Source organism: Balaenoptera borealis (assembly GCF_965194805.1).
Source record: "Balaenoptera borealis genome assembly, chromosome: 16".
Lineage (NCBI taxonomy): Eukaryota > Metazoa > Chordata > Mammalia > Artiodactyla > Balaenopteridae > Balaenoptera > Balaenoptera borealis.
This window is the reverse complement of record NC_138872.1, coordinates 50,460,117-50,484,969: the sequence shown is the minus strand read 5'-3', so window position 1 is coordinate 50,484,969 and position 24,853 is coordinate 50,460,117. Positions and strand designations below refer to the sequence as shown.

General features: G+C 57.0%; 3 protein-coding genes and 2 pseudogenes across 11 annotated transcripts in view; 1 reads left to right on the top strand and 4 right to left on the bottom strand.

The window, feature by feature from the left end:
- The first annotated feature begins 1,303 nt into the window (after nucleotides 1-1,303).
- Nucleotides 1,304-3,127, top strand: METTL26 (methyltransferase like 26). 5 transcript variants are annotated; one of them, XM_082361599.1, is made up of 6 exons: nucleotides 1,339-1,649; nucleotides 1,802-1,964; nucleotides 2,186-2,245; nucleotides 2,604-2,671; nucleotides 2,759-2,837; nucleotides 2,917-3,127. In XM_082361599.1, exons 1-6 carry the CDS (start codon nucleotides 1,453-1,455, stop codon nucleotides 2,962-2,964), a joined length of 615 nt encoding a protein of 204 aa, XP_082217725.1. In that variant the 5' UTR covers nucleotides 1,339-1,452; the 3' UTR covers nucleotides 2,965-3,127. The 5 variants fall into 5 exon arrangements, with proteins under 5 accessions (XP_082217727.1, XP_082217724.1, XP_082217726.1 ...); XM_082361600.1 differs by lacking the exon at nucleotides 2,186-2,245 and having other exon boundaries at nucleotides 1,331-1,649; XM_082361597.1 differs by having other exon boundaries at nucleotides 1,337-1,649; nucleotides 2,759-3,127.
- A 122-nt stretch (nucleotides 3,128-3,249) lies between these two features.
- Nucleotides 3,250-7,375, bottom strand: WFIKKN1 (WAP, follistatin/kazal, immunoglobulin, kunitz and netrin domain containing 1). Its single transcript, XM_082361577.1, has 2 exons — nucleotides 5,772-7,375; nucleotides 3,250-5,039 (listed from the first exon to the last, which is right to left on the bottom strand). The coding sequence occupies exons 1-2, from the start codon at nucleotides 5,940-5,942 to the stop codon at nucleotides 3,561-3,563; spliced, it is 1,650 nt and encodes a 549-aa protein (XP_082217703.1). The 5' UTR covers nucleotides 5,943-7,375; the 3' UTR covers nucleotides 3,250-3,560.
- Nucleotides 7,376-7,883: 508 nt separating this feature from the next.
- RAB40C (RAB40C, member RAS oncogene family) overlaps nucleotides 7,884-24,853 on the bottom strand; it is a gene marked incomplete at its 5' end in the record, with an annotated part of 29,913 nt that continues 12,943 nt past the window's right edge. For 2 of the 3 annotated variants that reach the window (XM_082361585.1, XM_082361587.1), the window contains 5 exons: nucleotides 7,884-9,782; nucleotides 10,316-10,538; nucleotides 10,826-10,903; nucleotides 19,576-19,636; nucleotides 20,122-20,182. In XM_082361585.1, coding sequence (XP_082217711.1) covers nucleotides 9,502-9,782; nucleotides 10,316-10,538; nucleotides 10,826-10,903; nucleotides 19,576-19,636; nucleotides 20,122-20,182 — 704 coding nt within the window. In that variant the 3' untranslated portion in view covers nucleotides 7,884-9,501. The remainder of the gene's footprint in view (nucleotides 9,783-10,315; nucleotides 10,539-10,825; nucleotides 10,904-19,575; nucleotides 19,637-20,121; nucleotides 20,183-24,853) is intronic. The other variant, XM_082361586.1, reaches the window with a different exon arrangement.
- On the bottom strand, nucleotides 13,776-15,001 carry LOC309614236 (protein TFG pseudogene; annotated as a pseudogene). The gene is made up of 2 exons: nucleotides 14,992-15,001; nucleotides 13,776-14,423 (listed from the first exon to the last, which is right to left on the bottom strand). The product of its transcript is annotated as a protein TFG pseudogene (transcript).
- Nucleotides 14,358-18,484, bottom strand: LOC309613972 (protein TFG pseudogene; annotated as a pseudogene). The gene has a single exon. The product of its transcript is annotated as a protein TFG pseudogene (transcript).

Sequence of the window (24,853 nt, the reverse complement as noted above, 5' to 3'; positions counted from 1 at the left end):
TCTGGTCCCACTCTGCATGCCCCCTGGACAGCAATCCCAGGCTAAAGTCCCGGTCAGTGCCATTCTCAGAGCTCTTGCCAGAGCGACGTTGGGTATGGGGGGAGGGGTGTCTCACGCGAGAAAAAGTGCCCAGCAAAGGAGATAAGCTAGTCCTGACTGCAGAGCACGGTCTCCAGCCTGCTGAAAGGGCCCCTTCTGAGACATGGGCCCCAAGAAGACAACCAGGGAAGAACCGTGGACACAACAAATCGGCCTCCGATTTGACTCAGAGGTCACCGACCCCTCACAACATCCGTGAACTCTAGGCTAGCGCTGGTCATCTCAGTGTCACAGAGAAGCCCTGAGCATCACAGGCTTAGTTCCGGCAGGCTGGGGCCGCCCCTCCCGGAGCCCCACCCACCGCAAGGAGCCCCGCCCAGCACAACCCCGCCCACATAAGAGCCCCGCCCCAGAACCCCGCCCAGCTGCAGCCCCAGCCACGCCCCAGCGGAGCCCAGTCCACCACAGGGAGCTCCGCCACACAACCCTACCCACCCGCAGCCACCGCCCAGCCAGGAGCCCGCCCCAGCCAAGAAGGCCCTCCCATGGCCCCGCCCCCACAATTTCCGAATGCCGCGGTTGCCATGCTTTCCACGGAGCACGTTCAAATCCAGTCGGCTACAAGCCCACGTAGCTCACCCCCGCTCCTTCCCCTCGAGCGCTGGGTGCCCGAGTGACACCGCGAGAACCCCCCACCACCGCGGACCCCGCCAAACCTGGTGCGCCTAACCATTAGCGACGCATGCGCGCTAATGTCTCTGCGCGGAGCCGGGGAGGCGGAGATGGGAAGGGTAGTGGGGGAGGCTGGTAGTTGCGTCACAATCTCCTAAGTCTCGCGGGCGAGCTCATTAGCAACAGCGCCGCTGGTGTAGTGGTATCATGCAAGATTCCCATTCTTGCGACCCGGGTTCGATTCCCGGGCGGCGCAGGGCATGTTTTTTCTTTCCCCTCAACTCAAAAAAAACCCGAGAGATTTCATAAAGGAAAGAAAGACTAGAGGGAAGCATCCCATTCCGATGCGACACGAACGAGACAATTTTGGAGTAACAAGCGCTATGAAAATGTGCCAGAACAGCCACGGGCACCGGGTGCTGAGCCAATGGGCGCCTGTAAACCAGCCCCCCAAGCTCCTCGCCCCGTCCCCCTGCGGAGGCCGCGGCTCGCTACCCGCCTCTGCGGCTGCGGGGCCTTTAAGGCGCGGCGCGTGTCCTCCTGGGAATTGTAGTCCGTGTGTGTGTGGGGGGGGGGGCGGTGGGTGCGGCTGCTCGGCGGCCAGGCCACAGCTCCCGATGGGCCCCGCGGCGCCGGACTACCACTCCCGACGGGCCCCGCGGTACCACGGCACCACTCCCGACGGGCCCGGCGGTGCTGGATTAACACTCGCAACAGGCCCCGCCGCGCGGGACTAGAAAGATGCTGGTGGCGGCGGCCGCCGAACGGAACAAGGAACCCATACTGCGCGTGCTGCGGCAGTACGTGGACGCGGCCCAGCGCGGCGTCCGCGTGCTCGAGGTGGCCTCGGGCTCTGGCCAGCACACGGCCCACTTCGCGCGGGCCTTTCCGAACGCCGAGTGGCAGCCGTCCGACGTGGACCAGCGCTGCCTGGACAGGTGCGGCGGGAAGGCGGGACCCCGGGGGTGAAAATGTGCCCCGTCCCGCTGCCCTGGATCCCCACGCTATTGTGATCCCTCTAAGCCTCCCCCAAGTAGGGTTGCAGAAACGGCTGCACAGGCCACCCCACCCACGGGCTGCCTTCCCGCAGCATCTTGGCCACCACTCAGGCCCAGGGACTGCCCAACGTGAAGGCCCCGCTGTACCTGGACGTGAGGTGGGATTGGGAACAGTGGGGCGGGATCCTGCCGCAATCTCTGGACCTGCTACTCTGCATCAACATGAGCCACATCAGCCCCCTGAGCTGCACCGAGGTCTGTGGGAGCGTGGGTGAGCTACCCAGGGGCCACCCACCTGCGCCATGCGGCATTCCTTCCCCTGCACTGGGAGGGAGCGGGATGCCAGGTTTGCCCTGAATCAGAGACAGGGCACTCAGGCCGGGGGAGGTCAGGCTGAGATTCCAGTCCTGGGCCCAGGGCTCTTTTGGGCCCTGGGGAAAGCTCCTCACTGCTCTCCTGCTTCCCCCACTTCCCAGGGGCTCTTCAGAGCAGCAGGACACCTGCTCAAACGCAAGGCGCTCCTCATCACCTATGGGGTGAGTGCTCCTGCCTGAGAGGGGCCTCTCCTGGCAGGACCACCCCAGCCGGCCTTGGCTGTCCCCGCCTTTCAGGACTCCTTTCTTGTCTCCGTATTTTCAGTTGCCCTTTTCCCCAGCTTCCCATTATCACTGAAACACACTCAGGCCCTCCTCTCTCCATCACTCCTCTGTCATCTGCCAGTCTTTCTGCACCCCGTTGGCTCAGCAGCTGATCCTCAGCTGTTCCCCTCTGGGAAGCAATGAGGGGTGTGTTCTTTCCATTCTGTGGGTGCCATCCTGCAAGTCTGCCCAGTGGATGACAGGGGATGGCTGAGCCTGTGGATAGCGGACAGAATCGTGTTCTCCGTCTCCACAGCCCTATGCCATCAATGGGAAGATTTCTCCTCAGAGTAACGTGGACTTTGACCTCACCCTCAGATGCAGGTCAGAGCTGGGTGGGTAGGGGGTTTGGTTGGGGGGCAGGTGGGCTGGATGACCCCCAGGCCGATTCCACCTCCTTCTCTCCTGCAGGAACCCAGAGTGGGGGCTGCGGGACACGGCCCTTCTGGAGAGCCTGGGCCAGGCCAGTGGGCTGCTCCTGGAGAGGCTGGTAGGTGGGGAGGACTGTGGTCACAGGCAGCCTCCCTGGGGACCAGGAGCAGCTTCTCCAGCCAAAGTATCTCCCCCAGGTGGACATGCCAGCCAACAACAAGTGCCTAATTTTCCGGAAAGAGTAAACCCCTTCTCCGCCATGCCTGTGTCCCTGGGATAAACCCCGATCACCAGCCCCTGCCACCCTGGGCCAGACTATGGGGACTGGCCCTCCCCAGACTGGGGATTCTTATCCAGTGGCCACAGGGCTGCTAAGAGCCTGGGAATAAAGTGTTTCCTGCTGTCCCATTGCTGGTATCTGCCATGCCTCCTCCTGGGAGCACCCCTGCAGGGTGCTGGGTGGGCAGGCTGTGTCTCCAAGGGTTCCATCCTGGGGACAAGAAGGGTCTGGCCTGTGGGTCAGGGCTTGGGGGCATCCTGGACTCTGCTGCTCCACTCGAGCAGAGAGAGGAGGGAGTGAGGAAGGACCCAGGGCCTGCTGAGACAGGACTGAGCTGGCTGCCTGGCCCTCCAGGTGTGGGAGGTGGCACCCGCCTCCGAGGCTGGTCCTCACTGGTGCTCCCTGGTGACCTCAGACTGGAGCCAAATCCCCGTGTGGTGGCAGAACCCCGAGCACCGTTAGGCTATGAGGTCCAGGACGCTTTTATTCAGGCGGAGGGCGGGGAGGGTGGGGCGGGCCGGGAGTGGGTGGTTTGTGGGGAGGGCGGGCCGGGTGGGCAGGCTAGTCTTGGAAGCGGTTGAGCAGCTCGCAGGCCTTCCTCTCTAGCAGCTCCGAGATCTTCTTGACGCGCTTCTCGCTGGCCGCGCGGACGTAGCTGCCCGCGTCCAGCATGGCCACGCCGTCTCGCACTTCGCCCATGATGACCAGCGGGCTGTCGCCAGCCGTTACGTTGGGGCAGGGGCAGGACCGGTCCATACCACTCAGCGTCACCTCCAGGTACTTGGTGCCCAAGAGCCTGAGGCCCATCTTGTCATCCTTGAGCACGTCGTCCAGGGCCACGCGAGCGATGCCGCCGCCGCCCGCCTCGGGCTCCTCCAGCACCTCTGTGAGCCGCCCTACAATGGCGAAGTCGCTGTGGCACAGACTGAGCGCCAGCTTGCTCCGGAGACGGCAGGCCCGGCAGGGCGGCGTCCGCGGTACGGGGCAGGCGTCCTCGCAGCTCTCGCGGCTCTCGAAGTTGTTGCCGTTGCCCTCGCAGCCGCTGTACTCAAAGGGGTGGCACTGCTGTAGCAGCGGACTGTAAGCCCAGCGCGGCTCCCAGCCCTGGCAGGGGCCCTGCACGGCCGGCAGCACGCAGGCATCCCTGGGGCCACGGGCGCAGGCCTGCTGGCACGCCTCGTAGGTCTCGAAGCCCTGGGCACCCCCGGCACAGCTGCCAACTGGGAAGGTCATGCAGCCGCCCCGCTGCGGGTCAAAGTGCCAGAGGACCTGGCCAGAGGGGGTGCCGACACAGGCCTGCGTGGTGGGCAGGCATTGGGCTGGGGCGACGGCCACTGGGGCCCTGTCCTCGGCCGGCTCCCGCTGGACCACGGAGAGCGGGAAGTCGGCCCGCAGCAGGCCAGCGGCATTGCGTGCGGTGCACGTGTAGAGGCCGGCGTCCTCCAGCCTGGCATTGTAAAGCACCAGCTGCCCGATGCTCGTGACCACCACGTTGCCATACATCTGGTCTGGCCGCATGATCAGGTTCTCCCGCTGGTCACTCTGCTTCTCCCAGGTCACAGCGGGTGGCGGGCGGCCACTGACATCGCAGTGGAGGCTGGCTGTGCCCCCTACATACACTGCCTGTGGGGAGGGGCTGCTGTAGAGGGCAGGGGGCACCAGGGCATCCCCTGGTGTCGGGCGGGCGGTGGTCTCGGGGGGCCCGAGGCTGCTGGGTGGCCTGCTGAGGACGTGCTTGCAGGGCACGACGTGCAGGCGGAGGCCACGCAGGCAGGCCTCGGCGTCCATGTAGCAGCGGTTGTAGTAGGTGAGGCCGTCTGAGGCGCAGGTGAAGCTGGGCTCCTTCTCACAGCGGTCACGGCAGCGGCACACAGGCTGCCCATCCCAGATGTCACAGTCGGAGCCCTGCTGTGGGCACATGAAGCCATCACATGAGGCCGCCAGCTTGGGTGTGGCCAGGCCGCCGTCAGGGAAGCGGGCTGCCACGCAGCTCTGCAGCCCACACACGTTGGTGCAGCACTTCTCAGTGGCAGCGCAGTCCTGCGGAGGGGGTGGGGGCGGACAGCTCAGCGGACACCCAAATACCCCTCCCCCTTCAGCCCTGCCCCAGCATGCCCAGAGAGGGCAGGGGTGAGTCCCCTGCTGCCTCTCCCTGAATCTGTTTCCCCTCTGGGAGCTAAGCAGGTTTGCAGGTTTGCTTTCCATCTGGACACTGAACTACAACTGCCTGGCGCACCCATCACATAAGTCATCTCACTGGACCTCACGGAATCCTCAGACCCCTGGCCCCCAGAGCAGCTTTTGTTATTATCCCATCATACACATGAGGACACTGAGGCTCGGGGAGGACGTAAAACGTGCTCAAGGCCACTGCAGTGGTGCAGGGCCAGGCTGCAAAGGCGGGACCTCCAGACAGGTTTCCGCCTCTCTGCCCCACTGGACCTGAAAACAGCTAGTTGCAGGGTGGGGGTGGGCAGGTCTGAGGAGTGAGAAGGGGGCCTCCAGTTTTCAGACACATGAAGGCAAAGACTGGGGGTAGCTGTCCCCAGGGCCCCTCATACAGAGCACAGTGTGAAACCCCAGCAGAAGAGTGGGGAGCCCGAGGAGGAAGTGACTTCTAGGGTTGAGGGTCCCCTCTGCAGGCAAGGCCTGGGGCGTGGGGGAGGTCTGGGCTTCTCCCATGCTGACCAGGGGCCCCCAAGAGGCCCTGGGCCCCCAACGTAGTCTGTCTCCCCCCAAGCTGGGGCCAGTGGTGACAGTGCCTGTGCTCACCTGGTCTCTGACGCACTCACGCTCACAGGTGCTCTGGGCGTCCACCCACAGGTTGGGGCTGAGCTGGTTGGGGCACACACCCGGGTGGCTCCCGGGCCCCGGCGGCAGGCTGGCCCCCGCAGTCAGCCCAACCAGGAGCAACAGCAGCAGGAGTGGCCTCAGGGCCGGCATGGGGACCGAGGGACCAGGGGGTGGGGGGTGTGGCCGCTAGCCCCTCCTCAGGCCCTGCCGATCCCCACTCCCTGCAGGCATCCACCCTCCGGGATCTGTGATCGGTGCCCCTGCCCTCTGCCCCTGGACTCCCCTCTGTCCCCCAAGGTCGGAGCTCACAGCAGACGCTCAAGTCTCAGGCTGGGTGGGTTCCGGGCTGAGTCTGTGCATGTGGCACCAGCCCCTCCCCCTCCTGGCCCCTCTGGTCAGCTCAGGGCAGGGGGCGGGGAGAGGAGAGGAAGGCTGGGGAGGGGCCAGCGCCCAGGAGCACAGAGACACTGGCCATGAGGGTCACCAAGGGGCGGAGAAGGGCGGCTCTGGCCGGAGACTGGAGGGGGAAACGCTGTAACCGGAGCCCCTCCTCCCTCCAGGCCCTGGGATCAAAGCTGCCCTGCAAGAGGGGGCAGGGCTGGCCAACCCCTCCGGCTCCCCCATCCAACCCTGGGCCTGGGTCTTCCCCAGAGCAGGCCAGGCTGGCCTGCCACCTGGTAGTCACTATGTCCAGGCAAAGGTGCAGGGGCTCTGCGTTAAGCCCAGCAACGGTGGGGTTCTCTCCCCTTCCCAAGGAAGATTCCACAACCTTCCCCATACCCCTTCTCGTGGTCACACCGTGCCAGCAGGTCTTGGGGTCAAATCTAAACCCTTCCTACTGGAGGTGAGGCCTTTGCAGCACAAAGGTACCTGATGGGCACGGCCTGGGGGAGGCTGAGGCATGGCAGAACTTTGCATTTAGAGAGCCTGCTTCCCGCCCCTGCTGAAACCCAGGCACCTGTCTCCTGGTTCAGGCCCTTCCTCAACGGTTTATGGTGGTTGCCAAAAAAGTGGGGTCCAAGAGCAGTGGGCAGGGAGGGAACGGTCTGTGTGTGCTGGCTGGCACAGGCGCCAGTCACAAGGGCTGTGGACACTAGAGACGCGGTGAGGGTGTTTACTTGGACTGATCTGAATCTCAGCGGCTGCGTGTGGCCCTGCGTGGGGCAGCGCAGTCCTGAGAGAGATCAAGGGCATCTAAGAGCACCCTGAGAACAGCGTGTCCCAGGAGAACTTAAGGAACTGCAAGGACCCAAAGGTCTTCGCCTGCCCCTCCAGGCCCCTGTAACATTCAGGAAGGATGAAAGCTCCTCCTGGGCGTGGGGTCAGTGGGGAGATCAAACGCAGCCACTGCCAGAATGTGCTTTTCCCAGGGGTCTGGGGCCCCAGGAGTGCCTGCTCTGAGACTGGATGGGAGAGTGTCCTGTGACCCTGTGTCTGTCTGGCTGACCTGAGAGACAGGGTAATAAGAGCCTGGTTTGGTCCAAATGAGACCAAGAGACACCCCAGGTGTGGAGGACACCATGGGTCCCCAGCCCTGTATAGCCACAGCCAGAGGCAGCGGTCTCCAAGCGTGGGGGCTACGTTCAGAGCAACTGCCCCCTTAACCCCAGCCCTGCTGACCTCCAGGGCGTCTGCCGCACCCCTGAGCTGAGCCCTACATACCCTTTTAAGTGGGTGGCTCTCCCATTGAGGGTGCTGGTGGCCCCAAGGCCTGGGTTCTCAGTTGTGGTCAGTCTTGGGGGACAGTTCTTCTGGTCCGCCACTTGCTCAAGCAGCAGAGGGAACCTGGTAGGCCCTGCCCAGGACACTAGTGAGAGCTCAATATCCCAGGTTCTGGCCCCGGGGGCAGCAGGCAGCAGATGGTCCCAGCGGCCATGGGTTGGACTACTGCACAGGCAGGAACAGCTGGGGAGAGCTGCTTCCAGGTCCACCTAGAAACGCAGGGAGGCCTGAAACCGTCTGGAGCTCAGCAAGGCAGTCATGGGGGATGGAGCAGGAACAAAGCAGCCCTCTGCAGTGCCACCCCTCCACCCGCCACTCAGCCCAGTGGGTTAAAGCCAGACTTTCATTCACTCACAACGCAGCCTGGAGGCCAGAGCTGAATTATGTTTACTGTACAAAGAAACTAAAACTGTCCAAAACGAGCCCAGGAACAGTGCAAGTGTGGACAGCAGCAAAGGGTAGTGTTGATATGGTGAATGCAGGATCATCCGTTTCCTCAAAACAATGTCCAAACAAGGGGCTCCTGCTGGCAGGACAGGATGGGTGGGGCCTCCTCTGCCCACCCAACTCTGCTGGCAGCCAGGCCTCAGCCAGGATCCTGCTCACAGGCGCTGCAGCCCCTCCCCACCTCACCTCCCATAACAGCAGCCCTCGGGGCACCCACCACAGAACAGTCCCGAGCAAGGGGGTCACAGGCCAGGGAGGGGCCCGTGGGCAGGAGGTAGAGTTGAGCACCAGTGTGACCTGTGGCCACGTCACCAGCCAGGTGGACGGAAGGAGGCCAGGCCTCCAGCTCAGGCTGGCTGGTGGGTCCTCGAAGAGGAACTCAGCGTCCACCAATAAGAAACGGGTGAGAAAGGTTTTGGTGACGTGTGACCTCACAGAGGGGTGAAACTGGGTGAGGAGCAGCTATGGGATCACACCCAAGGTCAGAAGACAGAAGCTGGCCAGAGAAGGGTCTAGACACCCCAGGAGGCAAGTGGGGCAGGCTCAGTCCAGACTTGCCCAGGGCCTGGTGGCCCCAGTGAGCACTGTCTACAAATAGCTCTGTGTCAACTCGGAGAGACGCTGAGCCAGTTTCATGCAGCAACAGATGTAAACGGAACCGAAGGTGCAGAATCACAGAAGGAAGGTTGATGGCCCCCACGTGGGGAGAGAGGGAGCTGGGGAGGGACGTGGGGGGTGCACCCCGCTTCCCCTTTTCCAAGCAACGTGGGACCTGCGAGTCGCCCCTGGCTCTGAACCTGTAGCTCCATGACACACACGGATGTCATCCAGGAAGGCTGGTGGGAGCCCTGGAAACTGCAGCTCCACCATGCACACTACTGGGGCCCACACCCTCAGCACATGGCGGGCACACTGACCACCATGCTCAGAAAGGCCGATGCATGTAGCTGGGGAGTCCAAGATTGCTGCCCAAAGCTTCCACATGTTCTCCACTGGCCCCCACACAGCCCATAGCCCCATGTGAAGTGTTATGTGAATTCAGATTCAAGCCTTGATGGTGGATTCTTTCCCATCTTTGCCTCAAACACCTCCTCTCTCCCAATGTCCCAAAGCTCGTCCCCTCAGCTGTCATGGGCTCACCGCGTGGTTGCACGGAGGCTTCCCTGCTGGTCCTTTAAAAATGTACAAAAGGGGTGAACCATCTTTTACATAAATAAGAAAGGGAACCTGGTCTCCCAGTCCCCAGGGACAGCCCCCTCAAGGCTGGGGCCAGGCAGAGCCGCCTCCGGGGGTCTTCTCAGCCACACCTCGGGGTCCTGGGCGTGATCCGCCACCATCCCAGCAGCATGGCCCTCCACTGTCCTGTGGAGCTGGTCTGGCTGAGACCACCAGCCTACTAGGGGCATCCCCACGCTTCCCAGGAGGGACTGTGTGGCCAAAGTTTTCCCTGCACACAGCGCTGGGCCCAGCGCCCGGCTGGGAGCACTCCCCAAGCGTGAGCCCTCCCAGAGTGCATCTGGATGGGGCATGGCCTGCCGAGCTAGGAGATCTTGCAGTTGCTCCGCGAGCAGTTCTGTGGTGGGCTCTGGGGTGGTCGGATGGACTTGGACCGCTTGAGGCTGTTGCCCTTGCTGCCGCCGCCCCCTGCTCCACTAGCCAGTGAGTAGGAGCGCCCGTGCATCATAACAGCGTTCATGCCATTGGCCATTGAGAAGGACTTGAGGTGGCTCTTGATGGTGACAGGAAGCGGGAGCTTGTCGATGAGGTGCACGGGGGTGCAGGAAACAATGGCCCGGCAGCAGAGGTCCTGCAGACTGAACACTGCAGGTGGGGGGTCAGAAGATGGGGGGGCGGGGTCAGACCGTGGGGAGGGGGATCAGACCATGGGGAGGTGGGCGTGAGGCGCGGGGAGATCTCGGTGGCCAGTGGCAATCTCGCCAGCAGGTAAGCACAAGTGACGCCTAGAGGGGGCTGGGATTGGGGAGGTCTGCAAAGCTCCCAGGGTTCCTGAACCAGAACACCCCCAGACCCTGCCCCTGCCCCAGGCATGCAGAGAGCAGCCACTGGACGCCCTGCTCCTGTTTCATCCCCGGAGCCACAGCACACCAAGAGGTGCCCTGGGAGACCCTGCAGGGCTCGGCGGCTAGACCTCCAGCCCCTCAGCCTGGGCGACTACTGAGCTTCCCTGGCCGCCTTGGCAGCTCTGCTCTGGTGGGACTGCTGAGTCCAAGGGCCTGGGAGGCAGAGCCTGGAACCTGTCCGCCTGCTGGGGGTGGGACAGGTCAGTCACGGTCCCGCCCCTCCTGAGCCACACCCCCAGCCCCACAACCGGCCCCGCTGGGCACACTCCTCACCTCGGTTGGGCCTCCAGATCTTCTCCATGCCGTGCCGCATAAGCACGATGCGGGACAGTTCGGTGAAGGACTCGATGACGTTGAAGTTGCACAGTGGGCTGACCTCGAAGAAGGTCATGCAGTTCTTCTCCGCGTAGGCACGCGCCTGCTCTGTCGGGACTTGCCGCTTGAAGGCCAGGTGCAGCCGGTTCCCAACCAGGATCCGGGGGACCCCGGGTGCGTGCTAGGTAGCGCACAGGACTCAGCAGAGGCACGAACGCGGGACGCCCCCTCTCTGTGCTGCCCCCCCCCCCCGGGGGGCCCTCTGTCGCTTCTGTGATGAGGTGGGGCTCCTTGGGGCACAGGACCCCACTGGGAGAGTGCCATAGCAGTCAGCGCATGAGAATATGCAGAGCCGGGGCACAGGAGGGGCTGAAAATGGGGGTAACAGAGGCTCCTCATGGGGGATGGGAGCGCACATGCTGGGCAGGGGGTGACCCTGGAAGGGGGTGTCCACAGGAGCACACCTACCTCATCGATCTCCTTGATCCACCGGTCAATGCCGTCGAAGGACCAGCGGTTGGTGATGTCATACACCAGAAGGATCCCCTGCAAGGGAAACGCAGGCATTACGAGGCCGAGGCGCCGCCCAGATGGAAGGGGTCTTGTTCAGGCTTGGCCCTACACCGCTCCCTCCCAGCACAGGCAGGGCCAGGGACACTGGGGCACCAGCCAGACAGCTGTCAGGTGGACCATACAGTTTACTCAACAGGAGGCATCGTGGGAAATGTGCTTTGAGCTTTCCTCTTGCGTTTCAGGGCGGCTCTGTGCACAGGGCTCAGCTAGACCCGTCCCTGTCTCCTCACCGTGGCCTGGCCCTGTGGCCCTGGACGCCATCGTGTGTGGGGGCCGCCTGACTGTCAGGGATCTCGTGGACTCAATACTGCCTCCTCCCTCCCCTTGAGGACTCAGCTGGGGCAGAACTGGCATTTTTTCAGTGTCTTTTCTCCAAGCACGTTGTATTACCCTGTGATCATTTAAAAGTCACTCGACCTAAGACAGGTGCACACAGGACCGCGTATGGTGAGGGGCTGCATCGCTACACTACCCAGCAGTGCATTCTTCCTGGGGGGCACCGAGCAGAGGTGTTTCTGAGTTTTCCAACCCACACTTGCTGAGGACTCCAGTCACTCGGGCAGCTGCCCCCACAAGCCGCACAGAGGATTTGCTGCAGGGACTTTCCTGTCATGTTCCTTAGAGACCAATTACTCCATCTGCCCAGCTCTCCTTGTCGTCTGTGCCTGGTACATCTCAGCAGCTGTCACGAGCCTCAGGAAGGCAACTCCAGCAAGTGAGTGTGGCCCCCAAGCCCACTGCCTGTCTCTGGCCTTACATCCCACCCTGAAGCAGTCTCTGCCAGAACCCAACCCCAAGCAGGACTCACACCCCTCCCCATCCCAGGAAGTCTTCTTCATTCAGCCCACATCTCTATCACACACAGGGGAGGAGAAAAGTGCAGCTGAGATGGAAGGAACAGGGCACCCTCCATCTCAAAATGAGGAATTTTAAAGCCTTTCCCCTTAAAAATGTCCTTCAAATTCCAGAACATGAGGTCCTGTTAAGACAAAGGTTGAGATTACTTTAACCCATCCTGGTGGCTCCTGCTCCCTGGATGGAAAGTCTTTTTTTTTTTTTTTTTTAATTTTATTTATTTATTTATTTATTTATGGCTGTGTTGGGTCTTCGTTTCTGTGCGAGGGCTTTCTCTAGTTGCGGCAAGTGGGGGCCACTCTTCATCACGGTGCACGGGCCTCTCACTATAGCGGCCTCTCTTGTTGCGGAGCACAGGCTCCAGACGCGCAGGCTCAGTAGTTGTGGCTCACGGGCCCAGTTGCTCCGCGGCATGTAGGATCTTCCCAGACCAGGGCTCGAATCCTTGTCCCCTGCATTGGCAGGCAGATTCTCAACCACTGCGCCACCAGGGAAGCCCCTGGATGGAAAGTCTTGCGCAGAGCAGGGCGGAGCTGCCTGCTAGGGAGGAATGCCAGGCCCAGAGGGGAATCGGTTGCTGTGGTGGGCAACAGAGTACACTGACAAGGAATTCATCCTGTTCCCGGGGGCACAGGGACCAAAGCCGTCTCCCTTGGTGTTGGGATGGGGGTATAGCCACCCGCCTTCCAACTTGGAAACCCCCTTCTAAGAAATAATTGAGGACGTATCTAAAGACCAGCCTTGCCAGATGCTCATCACGGCATCGCTCATAAGACAAAGATCAGGAAACAAACTAAACGTGCGGCCCCCAGGGCTGCTGAGCAGTCCAGCGAGGTGCAGACTCCCTAGGTAGGCAGGCAGGCGATGAAAGTAAGGATTCACTTGAGAGCACCTGTGCTGATCACATGCATAACAGACTGCAAGGTGACAAACACGGATCCCAAACGTTACATACAGGGCAGTTTTTAAAAAAAATACAAGTATAAACACTCCACACACCACACAGAAAAGGTTTCCACGGACGTGACCACACATGGAAGGGCTGGACGGGGACTTATTTTCTTGCTTATGCTTCCTATGTAATATTTATTAATTTTTTTATTTTTTGGATTCTATCATCTTTATTAAGCTATCAATGTTACATTTTATACATAATATCTAGTTGTGTTCTCAAACGGATCTACTTTAGGGGACTTCCCTGGCAGTCCAGTGGTTAAGACTCTGAGCTTCCATTGCAGGGGGCGTGGGTTCAATCTCTGGTCAGGGAACTAAGACCCCACATGCGGTGGGGGGAAAAAGAAAAAAAGGATCTACTTTAGTACATCGTGTTAATAGTAAAAAGCCAAGTAAGATGGCTGAACTTCAACCTAGCATTTTTTTTTTATAAATTTATTTATTTATTTAGTATTTTTTGCCACGTTGGCTCTTCGTTGCTGCATGTGGGCTTTCTCCAGTTGTGGTGAGCGAGGGCTACTCTTCATTGCGGTGCGCAGGCTTCTCATTGTGGTGGCTTCTCTTGCTTCGGAACACAGGCTCTAGGTGCGCGGGTGTCAGTAGTTGTGGCTCCTGGGCTCTAGAGCGCAGGCTCAGTAGTCTTGGTGCACGGGCTTAGTTGCTCCGCGGCATGTGGGATCTTCCCGGACCAGGCTCAAACCCGTGTCCCCTGCATTGGCAGGCGGATTCTTAACCACTGCACCAACAGGGAAGTCCCCAACCTAGCATTTTAATATCCTCTGGACAAGGCAAGCTAGAAAAGTCAATCACTTTGCACACATGTAAGAGTAGTGTTCCAAAATGACTAGGAAGCTGCTACTTTTAAGCAGGGGAGGAAAAAAAACCTTTCACTTTTGTCTTTTATTTCCCCAGCAAATTATACTTTCAATTAACAGCAACAATATCATAAAAAAATGCTCTGCTTTTTAAATTTCTGTACTTCAGTACGAATTAAAATAGTAGTATTGGAGTATTTTGGGAGTGTAACTGAGCCTCTTTATCGATAACCTGGTCCAGGTTGGGTATAGCCCTAACCGAAGGGAGGACGGCTACATGCATAAGGATTAGACCCAATTGGTACTTCCAGGAGGTAGAGTGAAACCTGGTCTTGGTTGACAGGCCCCGGGTTGGCTTGGAGCCATACTGGGTTGTAAGGCAGGGGCCACAGTGTAATTAGTGGGCTGTAAGTCTATGGAGGGTGGGTAACTGCTTGCCTGGTACTGCTGAGCCAGGTGAGCAGGCAAGTTGCTGAGACTGACCAGAAAAGGCAGGAGCCGGTGCCTGAGAAGTTGGTTGCTGGCCATGTCGCTGGAACTGCTGAGGCTGTTGAGGTGCATTTGGCCGATACAGCCTGCATACTGAATACCATTCTGCTGTACTGGCTGGGAGGTGCCTGTGGCTGCTGAGTGCCATGGCCAGCCTGCTGCAGGTACTGCTGGCACATCTGACCTTCACTCTGACCTGCTTGAGTCTGAGCTCCTGTACATGGTGGCTGCTGTGGTTGAATTCCTGGTGGGTAAGCTGCGGAAGAGGAAGCAATGCTGTTGCGAGTTCCTGAACAGTCTTCTGCAGGAGCACTGGCTGGCCCTTGAAACCTGATCATCTGTTAAGCTGAACGCTGACAGGACATTTTTATTGATTTCACCTTGGTTTTTTTTTTTCCTTAGATATTTATTTATTTAATTTATTTATTTGGCCACACCGGGTCTTAGCTGCGGCATGCAGGATCTTCATTGTGGCATGCGGGCTCTTAGCTCCCGACCAGGGATCGAACCTGGGCCCCCTGCATTGGGAGCGTGGAGTCTTAACTCATTATGGAGCGGAGGATTTCTGCAGAAACTAACGCCTGTGGCTGGCGATTTTTAGTTTGGCCGGTCAAAAAGTTAATTCTGTTATTTCACTAACACTTTGCGGGTTATCACGTTCAATAGTTACACCTGACACACCTGTAAAGTCCTCTAATTTTCAAGAAATGTTGTCTTTGATCCACTTTTCTGCAGAAGCAAAGGAGTTTCATTTTCACTTTCCGTATCAGAATCAATCACTAAGGTTTTTTGTCTTTTTGTTGGTCTACTATTCACATCGTCTGAATCAAAACTATATTCTGAAGAACTATCATCTTCTGAGACACTAGTGTATATGTCGCTTGGACAATCAGAGAAAAGAATCTGCATAAAATTCACCAAAATATTCTACTTCACTCAAAATTTCACGATGCGTCATTTTTGAAAATTTTACATTTATAATATACACAAGGTTGGAACAAAAACCTAATGGAGCAAAATGTGAATGATAACAACAATCGTAAGTTGTATAATGAACCCATGATCAATTTTAAGCTCTAACAACTTTGCATGGTGATGTTAATTGTATCACTCTCTAAAAACATATTGATACATCTCCGGTCAATAATACGTTAACCGCTAGACCACCAAGGAAGTCCCTCACCTTGGTTTTTGAAAGGATCAAAAGCTGACATACTTGCTGCCATAACCTGAGCAGACTGTTTTCCAGAAGAATCAGAAGCAGCAGGCTTTTTTTTTTTAAATGTCCTTTTCTAGCAGCAGGTTTTTCTTCCCTACCATTCACAGTATCATTTTCAGGAATGTTGGTGGACGGTCCTGGTTCTCCAGGTGGTTCCAAGCTATCCAAAAGTGATTCACTTTATTTAGAAGTTCTATCAGTTCTTGATGAAGATATTTCACCTGACTTGATTCAAGGCGTGTTGGTTGGCAGTTAACATATAATGTCGGTTTCAGTATCCTACTACACTGAATTGCAAAGGTCAGAACTATCAAAAACTGTTATAAGATCTCCATCTTCATGTTTATATTTTATTGTAACTTCATCATTACTCAGAAGATTTCCTCTGAAGAGTCGCTGCATCATTAGCACTAATTCATCATAAGTATTATCTTCATTATGAATGGGAATTCGCTGAATATCCTCCCCAAGTTGAGCTTTGATGATTAGCTTCCCACTCAGATTCCACTGCCCAATCATGGTGGACTCAAGGATGTTCTATATATAAAAGTCTAGAGAAAGATGGTTTGTCCAGGTCACTGCTGCAGCCCCTCCACAGGTCTCCGCTGATCGGATCGGTGCAAGGCTGCCACTGCTGGACTCTGGGGCATTGGAGGAAGGCTGTGCTCACAGCCCACTTGGTTGCCCTCCCCAGGGCCACCGCATCTTGCTGGCAGGCTCTCACGGGCCCCGGCCAATCACACAGACCCACCAAGCCTAGCGAAAGCTCGGGCCAGTACTGGCAGGTGGGGAAAGAAGAGGGGAGGGCCTAAAAGCTCAAGCAAATGAGGAGAAGCCCATTTCTTGGGTTCAGGCTTCAACTGCACCCTGAGGCTGTCAAGGAGCCTGCCCCTGGTTGCTCCCCCTGGCTGGCGCCAGCCTCTGCCCACCACCACCAACCACCACCTAAGTCTGACAGGGCAGGGTGATGACAGAGAGGTCACAGGAGGAAGGACACAGAGCTGGTCACACTGCAGACAGGGACCTAAGTGATCATGGGCTTGGCAGAGAAAAACACCTAGGGTCGACCACAGGTGGGATAGTTGAGAAACCAAAATGAGGCTCCTGGTTACCAGGACCACCCCCTCAAAGGACTCCAGAATCAGCTGTGTATCTCAAAGAGCCAGAGGAGGGGCAAAGAGATTCTCACTATATTTCTTTTCTTATTTTTTTGCTTAGCTTTTTAAAAGTTAGTAAGTACTCTAGGGTATAAATAGAAGCTCTGGTCCCTTAACCCCCCCAGGAATCATCTGTCTTTCAAGCATCTCCCAGGCGTTTCCTAACCCAGACTGGGTCATGGTGCAAACCGCCTGGCACCCGCAGGGCCCTTTCCCCACAGCGGCCAGCACCTCATGCCAGGCTCATCAGCTAGCACTGCTGTTGGGTCTCAGGTAATGCACCTAATTTTATTACAAACATCAGCGATGAACCTCTGAGTACATACATATAACTCGAGCTGTAAGAGAGAATCTCTGGATGTGGAGCTTGGGCCTAGGAGTGCGCACCCTTATTGTTGCCAAGGTGATTTACTGAGCTTATACACCAAAAAACCCACAGGTTTTAGGTATGAACAGTTTGATGAGTTTGGACAAATATATATACCTATGCAATCACCACCCCAACTAAAGCACAGAGGTGCGGTTTTTAATTAAGTTAGTTTTGGAGTGAGTAATGCATTTGTGTGGTAAAGCTGCCAAGGAACCAGGGGCTGTGGCTGAACACACCTGCCCACGCTCATACGCACGGGCTCTGCCCAGAAGCCAGCACACTGACAAGGGGAGCAGCCATCAAAGCCGCTGACCCACACTCGCCCCACCCAGGCGGGGCCAAGTGGCAGGCTGGTGTCCTAGTCAGCACTCGCTGGATGGTAAGCACGCACCTAGACCACTCTCCATGTGAAACCCGAAACCCTCCCTCCAGGAGACCAGTGCCTGACTGAGCTCCCCCTGGTCCTAATCCAGCTGACCCCAAACCCCAACTAAACAGGACGTTGCCCACCCCTGGATCCCTCCACACGCGCAGCCGGGGGGCACTGGCGCAGGGGACCGCTCTCCCCCTGAGTGGGAAGCGTGGGTCTCCTGGGCCATGAGTGGCCACCTCAGACATCGGCAACAGAAAACAAGGGCCACAAGACAGAGAGGGCCAGGGGTTGGTTGGTGGCTCTGTGGCCTGGGCCCTGAGAGATCTGCAAGGCCTCTTTGTTCTTAACCGAGGGTAGGAGGGTGACAGGAAAAACAAGACTTGGGAAGACAGTTATGCCAGTCTGCACCAACGGGCCGCACAAAGCCACGCTGGTGCCAACTCTGGAAAACACCAACCAGGCAGGATGGAAACAGGAAAGGTGAGGCACTACTGTCTAGGGAGGAGCACCCACGGTCAGCTTTGCGGCCAAAAACCACCTATCCACCCACCATCCAGGCCCGAGATGCGCACTCAGAATCTGCAAGGCTCCTCCAGCCCAGAAGCAACAAGAACCCCTGGAATTAGCATAGAATTAAGCGCAAGCAACGACACATACACACTGACTGCTGACTGCTCTGGAGAGGATGTGGACGTGGTAAAGGTGTTCCCTTCCCCAAAGCGCATGCTCTGGCGAACGCCCAGGTTCTCAGGCGTGCCCTTCTGTCCTGCTCCGTGTTCACATCCGAGCAAGCGGACATCTGAGCCCGTTCAGGTTCAGTCTCCCAGGACCTTCCGTGATATTTCCCAATCGCCCAATTATCATAACCCAAGGTAACTACTCCCCTTATCTCTTCATTTTCTTTTTTTATCGAAAAAGTAACAATGTGTGTGCCATAAAAAACTGGGAAACATTCAAAAGCAAAGGGAAGACAACAGAACTCATCAGTAATCCCATGGTCCAGGAATAATGAACAACTCCCCTCGGAACATGGCTTTCTCACTTCCTTGTATGTATGAATCATTGTCAGGGTCCCTCCTCTACAGAAGGTGGCCCGCGGGACACACTCCTTGGTGCTCAAGCGCTCCCCGTGCGTCCTCAAGGGCCCGGCTGTGAGGGCCTTGTCCTTCCTTAACCTCACATCCGGTGCCGTCCACACCTGAGGGCTGCTGTCCCTGACCACCCAGCACCAGCTGCTCCAGGTGGAACTGCCAGGTTAACCACCACCTCTGCGGCCCCTCACACCAGGCACACACTGGGGGGTGGAGCCAGAGGACAGGCAGCACCACCGAAGGACGAAGGACGAAGGACAGAGCTGACGAAGGACGAAGGACGGAGCCTCTGAGCACAGCCTGAGGGTCCTCCACCCACATTCACACCTCAGCAGGGAGGGAGGGGCTCTCACCACCCCTGAGCGTTTCTGGCTCAGGAGGGGGAGCCTGGTCACCTGAAGACACCATCGATTCCTGCTCACCAGGCAGAAAGGACGCCCGGGGCTCCCCATTACCCAGGCCAGATTGAAGGGGTGACAGGCCCCACACAGCCAGAGGCCCTGACACGGGCCCATGGGCCCCCTGGCGGAGCACCCTGTCTGGGGAAAATGGTTGGACAGGGCTGACTGAGGGGTCTCCTCAGCAATTCCAGAAGCCCAAGGGGTCACGGCCCCGCCCTGCACAAACAGGGCTGGTCGTGAATCCAGTCCCCTCATGCTGAAGCAGCGAGTGGGTAGCTGGTCTCTTCACACAACTGCTTCTTCCCCTCCTTCCAGCCTTGAATCACACACAGACCCGGTCAGCATGCAAGCCCGTCGTAGGGAGCCCAGCAGACACAGAGAGGGACGAGCAAGTCCCCAGGCCCCCCAGTGAGCCCCCTCGCAGGCCACAGCTTAAGTGCTCTTCCAGGGCAGGCCCCGCCCGGGACAGCCCCCACCTCCGCTCCCTGCTAATGCCCTGCCCTTTAGGACCTGCGACAGCCCCTCCCACGGTGGCCGGCTCCAGCTCCCAGTCCCGTGGTCTGATGAGTGATCCAGACCGGCTGGCCCTGGGAGCTCCGGCAGCCTCCTCACTCAGCACAGGGAGAAGTCACCCCTGGTGAACCAGATGATGGGGGATCTCTCCACAGTACGGGGTTCCCACACACCTCCCGCAGCAGCTCTGGGCAGCGAGGGCCACAGGAGCTCGTGGGGCCCTGGCACCCTCTGAAGGCTGAGATCCCTCCACTCAGGGGCATCCTTGTTTGGGCTCCTGGATGGAAGGCTGATGTTCAAACGTAAAACTTCCTTGGAAAGAACCCTGCACGTGGTGTCTGACAGCACCGCATGTGTGAGGAGAGCGGCCCCTCTGGAGAACAGCCCCGGCAACACCGCTGGTCTTACCTGTGCGCCCCTGGAGTAGGACCTGAAGATGGTGCAGAACCTTCCCTGGCCCGATGTGTCCCTGAAACAAAGGGGGTTGGGGATGCGGCCCGTGGGACCCCAGCATGCACAGCATGACCCCCTCCTACTCTGCTGCACATGCTGGCCAACCTCCATGGGCCTGGGCACCCCAGGAGACTGCCCTGCGGGGCTGGAGAACCCCAAACCTGGAGCAATTTACATCTCAACTTTGAGGTTCTGGAAATGCCCTAACGTGGAGCCCAGTAAAGGGCGAGGCGAGAGGGGCTGTGGCCCCTGTGGAAGTGAGTCTTTGTGGGCAAAGGGAGCTGGGCTCTGCCCGAACAAGCAGCCCTGGGCCTTCTGGTTTCTGCATCACGTTCCAGCCCATGTTTATACAGGGGCGGTGTCAACAGCTAGTCTACTGACACGTAAACAGGGCGCCTTCCAGTCTCTTTAAGGATTCCTGAGTCACTTCACTTGGCTTCCCGGCCCGCGCAACAACTGAAGTGTGGCAGCCAGGCACCTTGGCCGCACAGCCTGACTCACCAGAGTTCCAGCTTGACCCGCCGGCCGTCCAGCAGGATGGTGGTGGTCTTGTAGTCGATCCCTGCAAGGAAGCAGAGGGTGGCTGAAGGACCCACCTGGCCAGGGCCCAGAGGTCCCTGAAGCCAAGTGGAAGTGTGGCTCCAGCCCAGGGAGCCCAGCGACCCCAGCTGGCCACCCTCTGTGTCACCCCAGAGGCCCAAGCCAGGTACCAATGGCACCGGCCAAAGGGAGGGCAGCTGGTCTCAGCATCGGCCCACGTCGTGTGCTTCTCAAAGCTAATGGGTCTTCTGAGTTCTTGGGTTCACCGCAGCTCCCAGGTACTGACAACGGGAGCGTGCTTGGAGCATGATTTAGTGGTACAGTAATGTCTAAAATGCCATTTCTCTGGAGAGGTACCTGGAGAACCTCTGCTTGCCATGTCTTTAGTTTTTATTCTTTATAGTTTTTAAAATTGAAGTATAGTTGAATTATGTTTCAGGTGTACCGCAAAGTGATTCAGCTATACAATCCTTTTTCAGATTCTTTTCTATTATAGATTTATATAAGATATTGAATATAGTTTCCTATGTTACACAGTAGATCCTTGTTTATTATTTTTTTATACTTTTAAGCGAAAAAAGTCAGTCCGAGAAAGGTGGGTAGGAGCAGGGCCAGTGCTGGATGCATTACTTTAGATGTAAGATCTTCAACTGGTTTGTGGGCCATCAGGAAACTTCCTAAAAGCTGTCTTTCCTCTCCCTCCCTTAAGCCTTAAAAATGTCATCAGCTTCTTGGCTGTTTATAACACTTGCTCTAAGAAGGCTTGGAAATGGGCATTTTTAATGCAGACACTGCTCTCACACATTGTGTGTGCGTATGCGAAGCCAACCTCAGAGAGCTGCATGTGGAACCTCTATCCCCAATGTCCTTCCATCTGCCTAACTTCTAACCATGTGTCAAAACCTGGCTCCCACCCATCAAAAGACACTCAACGGAATGAAAACACAATCCACGAAATGGGAGAGAATATTTGCAAATCACATATCTGATGAGGGACTGATATTCAGAAAATATGAAGAAATCCTACCACTCAACAACAACAAAAATCCAATTAGAAAATGGGCAAAAGACTTTCTCCAAAAAAGATATGCAAATAGCTAATAAGCACATGAACGGATGCTCAACATCACTAATCAGTAGGGAAATGCAAATCAAAACCACATGAGAGGGACTTCCCTGGTGGTGCAGTGGTTAAGAATCCGCCTGCCAATGCAGGGGACACAGGTTTGAGCCCTGGTCCAGGAAGATCCCACATGCCGCGGAGCAACTAAGCCCGTGTGCCACAACTACTGAGCCTGCGCTCTAGAGCCCGCAAGCCACAACAACTGAGCCCGTGTGCTGCAAGTACCGAAGCCCACGCACCTAGAGCCCAAGCTCTGAAACAAGAGAAGCCACCGCAATGAGAAGCCCGTGCACAACGAAGAGTAGTCCCCACTTGCCACAACTGGAGAGAGCCTGCGTGCAGCGATGAAGACCCAACGATGAAGACCCGACGGAGCCAAAAAATTAATTAATTAATTAATTAAAATAAAGAAAAAACCACATGAGGTATCACATCACACCCATTAGATGGTTATTATCAAAAATCCAGAAAATAAGCAGCATTGGTGAGGATGTGGAGAAATCGGAACCTTTGTGCACTGCTGGTGGGAATGGAAAATGGTGCAGACACCATGGAATACAGTATAGCATTTCCTCAGAGAATTAAACACAGAATTACCACGTAATCCAGAAATTCCACTTCAGGTTTATACTGCAAAGAAGTGACAGCAGGAAATCAAACATGTATATATTTGCACATCCATGTTCACTGCAGTATTATTCACAATAGTCAAAAGGTGGGCACAACCCAAGTGTCCAAAGATGGATGAAGTCCATCTGTACAACAAAATATTATTCCACCTTAAAAAGGAAGGAAAGGGACTTCCCTGGTGGCACACTGGTTAAGCATCTGCTTGCCAATGCAGGGGGAACATAGGTTCGATCCCTGGTCCGGGAAGATCCCACATGCCGCAGAGCAACTAAGCCTGTGCGCCATAACTACCGAGCCTGTGCGCCACAACTACTGAGCCCACGCTCTAGAGACTGCGCACCACAACTACTGAAGCCCACGCACCCTAGAGCCCACACGCTGCAACTACTGAAGCCCATGCACTCTAGGGCCCGCGTGCTGCAACTACCGAGCCCGCGTGCTGCAACTACCGAGCCCACGTGCTGCAACTACTGAAGCCCACGCTCCTAGAGCCTGTGCTCTGAAACAAGAGAAGCCACCGCAATGAGAAGCCCGCACGCTGCAATGAGAAGCCCGCGCGCCGCAACAAAGAGTAGACCCCACTTGATGCAACTAGAGAAAGCCCGTGCACAGCTACGAAGACCCAATGCAGCCAAAAATAAAAATAATAATAATAAAAATTTTAAAAAATAATAAAAAGGAAGGAAAAGTCTGACACATGCTACAGCATGGATTAACCTTAATGACATTATGCTCAGTAAAATAAGCCCTACACAAAAGGACAAATCCTGTATGATCCCTTCTATGAGGTCCCTAGAGCATCGGATTCAGAGACAGAAAGTAGATAGAGGTCGCCAGGGGCTGGAGGAGGGGGTGGGGAATTAGTGCTTAGTGGGGACAGTTTCAGTTGGGAAGATGAGAAAGTTCTGGAGCTGATGGGGGTGCCACTGAACTGTACACCCAAAAATATTTAAAATGGTAAATTTTATGTTGTGTATATTTTGCCACATTTTTTTTTAAAAAGGGAAAGAAGATTCTCCTGCACATATTCTCAAGCTAAAGAAACACTCTTCAGGGAGGAATAGAACTCAGGCCCGTCTCCACCATCCTTCCTCTGCATCCACCCCTCCCCTCAACTGTCTGCTGATAACCCACTTCTTTGGGTGGAAACTCCTGGAATTCTCTGTCAAACAGGAAGCTCAGATTTGGCCCAGGACACCCTCCTTTCAGTCCTGGCTCTACAGCTGCTGTGAGCTGGGCCCCATGAGGACAGTGTTGGAAACAGCAACTTCCAGGAAGGCTCTGGATGGGGATGCCCATCCTCTACGCAATGTCACCTCCATGTGGTGGACCAGCCCAGCAGGCTCTGGCCATGGGGACTGGACACCCTCCGCCATGGGCAGCCCCCATGAAAGGACCCCGACCGAGGTGGCACCATGGTCCAAGGGCCCAGCCTGGAGCTGAGGGAAGGAGCGGGCGCCCAGGAAGGGCCCAGGGGGAAGCAGGGCACAGGGAGCGGGGCTGCTGCCCTCGCCCGCCTCTGGGGAGGACGCCAGCCTCTGCACACCGTGAGGTTTGCACAGCCGGGCGCCTTACCCACCCACCGCCTGCGCCCGACCGACCCCTTACTCACGACTTCAACTTCAGAAAGGATGACCAGTCCCCACCCTCCAGGGGCTCTGCTCAAAGCTCTGCCAAATGCCCAAGAGAGACCTGTGGGGACAGGCACTCAGAGCCAGGAGCGGGCACCATGGGGGGTCAGATCTGCTCTCCTCCCAGCACGTCCCCCCGCACCTCCCACAGCCCACCAGCTGGGTCAGAGGGCTCCTGGAGAACAGGGTTCCCAGGGAATGGGCCACTAAACCAGTGAGACTCCCGCCCAGGAGCCCTCCCCACAGCGTGGCACTGGCACCCCCAGAAAGGCTGAGCAGCCTTGTGAGGGGACTGAGGGCAGTGGACAGCAGGTCCCCACAGCAGACGGCAGTGTCCAGCTGAGAATGGCCGGGGAGCCGGCCGTGCAGAAAACACGGACAGCCTGCAGGTTGACACACTCCCTCGGAGGTCAAAAAAATCTCAAGTAGGGGACTTCCCTGATGGTCCAGTGGTTAGGACTCCGCACTTCCACTTCAGGGGGTGGGGGTTTGATCCCTGGTGGGGAACTGAGATCCCACGTGCTGTGCGGTACAGCCAAAAATTTTAAAAAAACAGAACAAAACAACTCACGTATATTTTTCATGCGTGCTCTCCCTCTCACCTGCCCACCTCCCAAATCTGGATAAAAATGTACGGTGTGCTTTATGAATCCATAGAAAATACTGACACGGCAAGTCCAAAGAGAGGCCTGCCCGAAGCCCGAAGAGGCAGCATCTCCTGTAGGCAAGGATGGTGCCAGCCAGACTCCACGGCTGAACAGCTCCGACAGCTCTTAGGTCTCAATATCTGCTGTTGCAGAACTTCAATCACCTCTCCCTCACCTCACCCCACCTGTGCTTGAGAACGTGAGGAACAGAGGTTTCATGGAAAGCATCTAACACCTTGTACAGCACAGGCATGACTGCTGAGAACACAAACCAGCTCTCAGGAGCTGGAGCAGCTGCCCAGTGCGCAAGGGGGCGGGAGCAGCTCACACACAGGAGGGGTCCCCAGGTGACCAGGCCTCAGGCTCTAGGACTGCAGACACCCCCTTGATAGACACAGGGCTCGGGAGGCCGCCAGGGGCCAGAGTAGACCTCCTGTGTCCCCACTGGGGGCTGCCCAGTCACTTAGCCCCTGGCTCGGGGGTCCCTGCTGGCCCCTCACAGCCCAGGCTTCAGCTCTCTGCACCTCCCAGACTGTCAGCCCCTCTCACCTGAGGTGTTCACGAGTTCTTAAGAAGGTCTTCCTACTGTTTCATGGGGTTTCTGAAAGGAGTGCAATTCACTTGACACAAGAGGCTTTTTAAACTTCTACTGTCCACCAGGC